This window comes from Cyanistes caeruleus, chromosome 9 (genome assembly GCF_971803275.1).
Source record: "Cyanistes caeruleus chromosome 9, bCyaCae1.hap1.1, whole genome shotgun sequence".
NCBI lineage: Eukaryota > Metazoa > Chordata > Aves > Passeriformes > Paridae > Cyanistes > Cyanistes caeruleus.
This window is the reverse complement of record NC_141709.1, coordinates 5,907,888-5,916,075: the sequence shown is the minus strand read 5'-3', so window position 1 is coordinate 5,916,075 and position 8,188 is coordinate 5,907,888. Positions and strand designations below refer to the sequence as shown.

Sequence of the window (8,188 nt, the reverse complement as noted above, 5' to 3'; positions counted from 1 at the left end):
AGAAATAGCACACAATATCCCTATCTTTCACAGGCTGTGTGTGTGGCTGATGCACTGGGTGGGTTTTGGCTTTGCTGTTGAGAAGTTAAACAGTAAAAGTGGAGAAGTTGAAGAAAGTGATAGCAAGGGAAGTGGTATGAGGTGTTTTTACACATCTGACATACACTAATAAAAGGAAATTGACTGATTCCAGGCAAATATTAATGAAAAACAATTTATATACTTATCATATAAAGATTACAGGTAAGCAGTTAAAAACATAACATATATAAACATTTGGAAAGTGTAATTTTAAAATCCAGAACATTCATGTTTCAGCTTAATACTGCCATACACCCTTTCAGTGAGCAGTACTATATACAGTAGGAGCAATGCTATGTACACAAGCAACTGCATTGTACAGGCACCAAAAGCAGAGAAAACTGAACTTCTACTTTTGCCCTAACTCTGGGCAAAGATTAAGGCTCAGTAACAACCCCCCCTCTGTCACCCTCTAAACAAACAACTGGAATTCATAAATTGTTCAGAGGGTGACCTACACCAGGCTTGTGGGACCTACCACAGGACTCTTGGATGTACAGTAGACCTACTGTACAGTCTGTTTTACCTGCCTGTAAACAAAAGTGATAAATCCAAATGTAGTGTAAAACTTTTGTTTTGCAAATTAGTGCCACAGAACTGGGGGAAAAAGGCCCAGGCGTGAATAACAATCTATTTTCACTAATGATCCTTAATAATCCTAAGCTATCTGCGTGGATAATAACTCCTAGATCTGCACAGTGGGATGCACAGTGGTACCACCAGAACCAGAAATACTGTATGTATTTCACGTATCTCAAATCAGGGCTGCTTACAATCCAATGTCTTACTTATGGCTTTTAAAAGTTCAGTTCCAACAGACGAACTGCACACTGGGAGGATGTCTATCCATCACATGGGATGCACACAAAAGGCATTGATTTCTGGTCCATGGCTTAACCGAGTCCAAGGAAAACCATCCTGTCATGACATTAAGACCTCCATCCAACACCAAGTAGTGTCTGTCCCATTCATGATGGTCATGCAAAGGCAAGTGCAGTTCATTCATAAGTTCAGATGATCTTCTATATAATACTGGCATGAAGGAGACTCTTATCTCACTAACAGAGTTGGCTCATGGAGTGTCTTCGAAACAAATGGAGCAGGCTGGAGCCTTTGCACCAGGGCTGCCCATTGCTCCAGTTGCACATTTTCAACAGGGAATTCTGACAGATTCCCTGTAACCCGGGAGGGCAGCGCAGGGGCAACCTCAGCCAACCAGCTCTGCCTTCTTCCGCAGGATGAAGTCGAAGTTCACGTGGCTGTTCATGCCATAGAATACGTTGGCATCACGGGGGAACACCAGCTCTGCAGAACAGAGCCAGAGCAGCATTAGTGGGCTGCACAGTGGCAGGAAAGCTGAGGGACCAGAGGGAGCAGGATGGTGTGGGCAAGGCTGTCTCCCCGTTCTGCCAGAGCAGCATTGGGAGCAGCTTCCTGCAGGAAAGGGAGCAGGGCACAGGGTGGCAGGGGCAGGCTTAGGCCAGGCTCAGCCTGGCAGAGGCCCTAGCAGACTGTTGGAGAAGGTTGATGATGGGTGGGATCCGAAGGCCTGGTTCCAGGGGAGGCAGAACATCACCCCCACCCATGATCCTGTGATCATTCTATGGCTGCAAGGCACACACAAAGTCAGCCTGGCACCCCAGGAGCTGGCTCTGCCTGTGCTGACAGAAACCACCCTAAGCAGCCAGAGGATTGTCACTGAATGTGACCTGTCCACAGCATTTCTAATGCTTCCCATTTTAGTCTTTCCTTTGAAATCCAACAGAACTTTCCAGGCAGCAGCAGAGTTCTGCTTCCCTACCTTTGTCCTCAGAGATGACCTGCACAAGCTCATAATCTTCAACTGCATCAGGCTCGAGGTTGTGCTTTAGTAAGGCTCGCTGGGTGACATCAGGGATTCTGTCTTGGTTGGTTATCTGGAAAAATAAGGTGCAATGAAAGATTTTTCTCATTCACTCTCGTGATTTAGTAGTTAGCAAAAACCTGACTGCTTGTTCTTGGAAGAGATGTCAGAAAACCGAAAAAGCAGGTCAGTAACAAAGGGGCAGGTGCTGACAGATACTAAACTTACTATTTATGACATTTGGAGGTGGTGGCTTTTTAGTTCAAGCTGAAAGATACAGTATTAATAGAGGCAGCAGTAAATCCCAGTGTCTCTTCCCTTTGAGACCTCATTCTCACCAGCCACAAAAGTCCCCAGGAAAAGCTGCCCCAGCTGCTGTTTACAGGCTCCTGTGCTAAGCGCGTCCTTAGACATCCTGCAGAGCTCTCTGGCCTTGTTTGTTGTGTGCTGTGGAAATGCATCTAGAGCAGATACAGGGCTCCTCCAGAGCCTCCTGCAGTCTCACCAAGAGCCAAATCCATTAGGCCCTTAGGGAACAACTTGCTGGATTTGGGGAAGTGAGACCATTAAAATCAGGAACTGGAGGTGCTGAGAACTACCCCACAGTTGTTTTCCCCCAGCAGGCACTGAGAGTCCCCAGCTGAGCTAAGCCACATCACCCGTGGTCCAGTACCAGTGGCACTGCTGGGATATATCTGTGGAATAAGCAGAGAGAGAAATGCCTGAATTCTGGGGCTGCTGGTCTGGTGAGAGGAGGGTGATTCTCCCTTCACAGGGAGAAGCTGAAGAATTAAAGGCCTTGTCAACTCCCTCCCGTGCAGCTCCCCGTTTCCGGAAACCAGCTCCTGGGGAAAGCTGCTCCAGAGAAAACGTACTATCTTATGTCAAAACCTCAGTGTGCTCATAGTGCTTCATCTGGAGCTTTTTGATAGAACACAAACTTCAATTTCCAGACTAGAAACTTCCCTAAAGCTGTTGCCAAATACCTCATTCCTACCAGGCTCCACACATTCTGCATGGCACCATGTGCCATTTTCTGTTTCCAGCCAGGTTTGATGAACCAGCTCAGTGAAGGAGTGTTCTCCAAACACAGTGATAGGTTCAGTCATCCCCCCATGGGCACATCTGCTAAGCCCAGAGCCGTGCCACTCACCAGGATGCTCTTGTAGACGCTAGCATGGAGCCCATCCATGCTGACCCGGATGATGCATGAGCCCTCACTCTGCCGGTTGTACACAGGCAGCACTTTGGTGGCACTGCTTGCCACTGAGCCCGAGTCCCTGGTGGGAATGGAGCCACTGTCCGAGCCTGAGCCAGGGTCAAAGATGGAGACTTTGCTGGAGCCGGAGCCCTTGTCAGAGCTGATGGAGCCCTTGTCAGAGTCATAGCCCTTGTCAGAGCCCACAGAGCTCTTGTCGTCACTGGAGGCCTGCAGCAATGAGGGTAAAGATGACACCCCTGAGGAAGGTGTGCTCATGGACGAGTCAGGAGAACAGCAGGGTAAGGGGTAGCCAGAGATCTGCACAACAGAAAGGAAAGTGCTGTCACGAAGGGGACATTTGGTGTGTCTGGGTTTGTCATTGTGCCAGAGGACCAAGAGAAAGCAGAAGGCACAGACAAAACCTCACCCACACTCTGCCCAGCCTGCTGGCAGGGAGATTCCTTCCCTCCAAGAAAACTGAACTTCACTTGATTGATTACAGCATTTTAATGACAATTTCTGTCCTGCTGGGACAGAATGGCCTCGCAGTAAGAGCAGCCCAGGAGGTGGCAGCAGATCCAAGGAACAGCGTGAGGCTGTAGGCGGACAGCCAGGAACTGGGACCGGCTGGGAATGAGCAAGGGGGTGTCACAAGCACTCCTCGTCCAGGTGAGAGCCTTTACACAAGTGGAAATACACACACCCCTCCCTCTCTGCCATTCTCCTTGAAACTGCCCCCTTTCTTCCCAGGCTCAGCCTTTGCCTTTGTCTCCCTCTGCCTTGCTCAAAAGCTTCCTAACAGGAACAAACCCACTTTGTAAGGGACAACACAGAACATTGTGCGAGAGCCCTGACTGGATTACTTCCATTTTTACACATTTCTCTCTCCATTTCACTAAAACAAATGCTCTAGTCAAGACCAAGAGCCTTGGACAAGTGTCTTGGGCCTGCCTGCAGTGTGCAGTGGCCTCAGCTGTACCTTTTTCAGAGGGTCCTCAGGACTAGAGACGGGAGTCACAAACACATCCTCAGTTTCAGAGTGATTAAACTCACACGATGAAACACTGGCTGAATCCGTGCTTTCCCCAGAGCTCCCTCCTACAGGAGAGCTCTTTGGGGGTTGTTCTTTGGGTGGAGTGAACACATCGGTGCCCAGAAAAAGTCTAATATAGAAAGAAAGCATAAAAGCCAGTAAGTGAGAGCTGGGCTGAACAAAGCTGTCCCTTGGTTCAGAACTTTTACAATTCTGGAGTTTTTTCCTCTCTGGAGTGGCCTGTTGTTTTCACTTCCTCTGTGGCGTTTATACAGAGGCTTTGTTACAGGCTAACACACCTTCCTGACCCAGAGTGCCCACAGCTGCAAGGCCACAACCAGCTCATGCCTCACTAGAACAGCATTACCCTTCAGTCTCTTCATATTTTCAGGCTCATTTAATAGAAAAAAGGGCTTCAAAGGGCAAATTCACCCCACTGCCAATTCTTGCCCTCAATCATGGTACCACAGGTACCAGGTTCTCTCTAGAATGCTGGAGATGCACACAATAGGGAGAGTCTAAAGTATAAATTAAAGGCACTCCCTCTCTGTTTCTCTCATTTCTAAATGCAGGTCAAGTGACTTGAAAGAAGTGTCAAAGGAAACAAGCTGGTCTGACCCACCAAGAGGAGGAGCAGGGAGCATCAGCGTGCAGTTAATGATTTCATACAGCTTAGACAGGTGTCACTCACTGCTTTTCTACAGTATTCAGTTGCAAAACACATTCAGAGTGAAGCTATTTTTACTTCAGTCTTTGAACTCTGCTTTATTCCATGCAGCTTTCCCTGCATTCCTGCTAGCCTCTTGTTTCCCATGTCCAGCTCCATGGCCCTATCCTCTACCCACCTCTTGTTTGAATCTTCGTGGTATTACACCAAATTGGACCATACTCCAAGATTTTATTTTTTTTTTCCCTTCTCCAGCTGGAAGGCAAATTGTTTCAGCTATCAAATGCCTTTTTGCTAACCTTAATTTTCATATTAAAATCTTGCAATGAATTTTTACATGTGTATAGCGGTTTTGACTAATAATAGACCAGACTTTATCCTCATTTATTCTGTTTTCCTGCTGCAATCAGCAAAGTTACTACACAATAGGTACTGAATTATGATCAGCACTAAAATGGTTCCTTTTTTTGACACCATAGGAAGGATTCTTTATTCTAGTCTCTTCTATCTTTAATAATCCTCATGACTGCTTCTAGCAACACAAAGGGACAGCTTCAGCCACAAAGCTGCATTTCTCCTTAAAGCAGTGCAGCGTTGTGTATCCCCAGCCAGGTTCTGCAGCTGATTAAATGGGCACTGCTTGTTTGAGTTGTCCAGGTCCATACTCCCACCCAAGACCTCTCTGCCCCTTCATACTCACGTGCTGATCCTCTTCACCATGCTTTTCTGGGATTTTGGAGACAGGATGTTGGTATCAGCAGCTGCTTCAGCCTCACGTGAGAGTTTGTAACTGCAGGGCAGAGGCCAGCAGGTGAATATTTGCAGATGATGTTATTTAGTTGTACAGTGTCATGTAGTTCTACATCTCACAGCAGCAATGTTCAAGAAATCCAAGAATCTTTCAGTTTTTCCCGCCTCACAGAAGGTTGCAGCGCCACAAAGAGGAACACTGCTCTGCCTGCACTTTACCAGGGCCAAGAGGATATTTCACTTTATAATGGGTTTTAAAACTAGTGCTCTCCAGTATTTGTATTTTCCTGCCATGACCTGCCCAGGTGTGTGTGGGGGGTGAGAACAGAGGTTTGTCAGCTGCACTGAGGACTTACCTCTCCTCCTCTGTTAAGTGTCGCTGCCTCCTGAACCAGTGAATGAATTTTTGGTCTGGTATCAGGCAATAACTGTTGCATGAGGATTGCAGGAGCTTGATTTGGGCAATGACTTCAAATTCCTAAGAAAATAAATAATCAAACAGAAAGTCAAATTGGAAAACAAGATTATATTAATTCATACTCTGAAAACATACAACAAGCAATCCAGGACAAACTTAGCTTGATGTGAAGTTCAGTTGCAGTTGAGTATTTCAAGAACCAATTTTTTCTAACAATAAAGGTCAGGATTTTTCCCTAGTATCCATAATGTGCACTCACATGCTCCGTAGGAATGTAAAATGCTACCCTTAAGGCACATGACCAGAGTGAGCTGCTCTTCTGTAATTGAACTTGTACACACACTTTACCAGAATAACCCTGGATTGTTTAGGGCAGGTTATTGAGCAGTTAAGGGGAGGAAATGGCTCCATCTCAGCCAAGTCCAAATCTTCTTTCAAGCCCCAGGATGGAGATTTGGCCTCACTTCATTCAGCCCAAAGTAACCCCAGCACCTTTACTCCTACAGGACATTACTTATCTCTGACCAACAAAGATCAGGCCAGAAAGGAGAAGAACTGACAGCATTTGTTTCTCAATCTTCTGTACCTGGTTTGCTATCTGCAGCCTTTTACCTACAAAGAGTTTCCTGCAGGAGAAGGAAGATATTTACTTAACTGTGTGTTCTGGAAAGCAAAGGTCTTCTGCCACCAGGTTTGGTTCAGCTCCTAAAGACAAATGCTCAGAGGCTATCAATAAACCAAAAATCACAGAACATTCAACTTACCCTTCGTCTCTTCTCAAAGTTGATCAGGCCACCCTGTTGAAAGGTAAGAGAAGGGATCAGAGAAGAGCCAGACTTGTACCTTGAGATAAATGCACAAAAACTCACACAAGCACACAAGTTCTAGTTAATAATACTGCATATTGCTTCCCTTTTCTTTTTGTAAACAGATATTTTAAGAGCTGCAGAACAAGATACAGAAACAAGTCATCTGAGTTGGGAAGGCTGAGAAGGTATTTAGCATTCCAAAAAATTGCCACAAGTTACCTCAACATAGTCCTGAAGGGCTGTGTCAAGCATGATGAGATCAGTCAGAAAGGTGCCAAGGTAAGGGACTGTGCCTTGCATCACTCCCTGCAAGTGAGCAGAGCAGCTCTGGATTAATTAACTGAAAAATGAGAATAATTAGAATTCCTTAACATTCCTGTGTAAGAAAATGAAATTAATCTGCTTAACCAAGCATCAGTCTTATGTTTTCTTCCATTACATCATTTTCATTAGATAATCTAGAATTTAAATCCAATTCCAGTGAAACCACAGTGCTCTCACAGGTATCAGCCATTGGTTTTGTATTACAGTATTGCCACCTTTGATTCACAACAGTGGGTCCCCAGGAAACCCTGCCTTTGGGAGAAGCATTGAGGACCAGGGACAGGGTCCCTCTGCCACCTGCTGCAAGAGAAGGAGCTGGGGAATGATCCTGGCTAGCCTGTGTGAGCAGTTTCTGTTTCATCCCCATGGATTTTTACTTAATGATGTGTGATTATACCTTGTGATAGTGAAGTCAAATCAAGCCACAATTTTTTTCTCTCCAAGAAGTGACCATCGTCCCCAGCCATCCACTGCATTTTAATGCTAAGTATTCACACTTTAAACTTCTAGACTGACAGCACTTAAAGAGTTCAGGCTGGCTATACACTTGTGAAGCGAACACTTGTTTCTACCATCCAGAAGGATCTGTCTTTCTTCCAAACAAATACAAAAAGACAAAAATCATATTCAGCACTTTTGCCTCCCTATTCCGGATTTCTCTTCTCCTGTCCTTTTAAATCTTTGCCAGCTTTGAGACAAAAACTATTTTCACCAGCAGACTTGAACCCAGACACGTTTTACAAAGCAATCTCTGTAGAAGTATGTGCAATTTTCAAGCTGGTATGTCAGAAGCTTCATCAGCATGTTTGAAAGTAAATAAGACTTCTGCTCTGGCAGAACTAATTTTCTTTATTTACAAGAACTTCAGTATTCACAGCAGCATGTATTTTATTACATGGTAATTGTGTTTCTCTCTAAGGTGTAACAAGAGTAGATAATGGAACTCTTTCTTGTAGGACCGAAACAAGAGAGCTGGAAGCGATGACCGCATGTTTATATCCATCAATCCCCTCCTGCCCACTCACTCTGGTGAAGACCTTTCTAGATTTTGATTCTTAGAGA

The 8,188-nt window shown here is 45.4% G+C and overlaps 1 protein-coding gene and 1 long non-coding RNA gene across 4 annotated transcripts in view; one reads left to right on the top strand and one right to left on the bottom strand.

The window, feature by feature from the left end:
- Positions 1 to 200: 200 nt before the first annotated feature.
- Positions 201 to 8,188, bottom strand: part of RGL1 (ral guanine nucleotide dissociation stimulator like 1) — a 55,129-nt gene continuing 47,141 nt past the window's right edge. For 2 of the 3 annotated variants that reach the window (XM_023931627.2, XM_086842706.1), the window contains exons 11-18: positions 7,022 to 7,108; positions 6,758 to 6,790; positions 5,932 to 6,053; positions 5,526 to 5,615; positions 4,105 to 4,288; positions 3,078 to 3,443; positions 1,883 to 1,997; positions 201 to 1,386 (exon numbers count right to left, since the gene is read on the bottom strand). In XM_023931627.2, the coding sequence (XP_023787395.2) occupies positions 1,289 to 1,386; positions 1,883 to 1,997; positions 3,078 to 3,443; positions 4,105 to 4,288; positions 5,526 to 5,615; positions 5,932 to 6,053; positions 6,758 to 6,790; positions 7,022 to 7,108 (1,095 nt within the window). In that variant the 3' untranslated portion in view covers positions 201 to 1,288. The remainder of the gene's footprint in view (positions 1,387 to 1,882; positions 1,998 to 3,077; positions 3,444 to 4,104; positions 4,289 to 5,525; positions 5,616 to 5,931; positions 6,054 to 6,757; positions 6,791 to 7,021; positions 7,109 to 8,188) is intronic. The other variant, XM_023931628.2, reaches the window with a different exon arrangement.
- On the top strand, positions 3,443 to 7,750 carry LOC147651465 (uncharacterized). Its single transcript, XR_015274062.1, has 3 exons — positions 3,443 to 3,794; positions 6,500 to 6,800; positions 6,925 to 7,750. It is a non-coding gene; the product is annotated as an uncharacterized LOC147651465 (long non-coding RNA).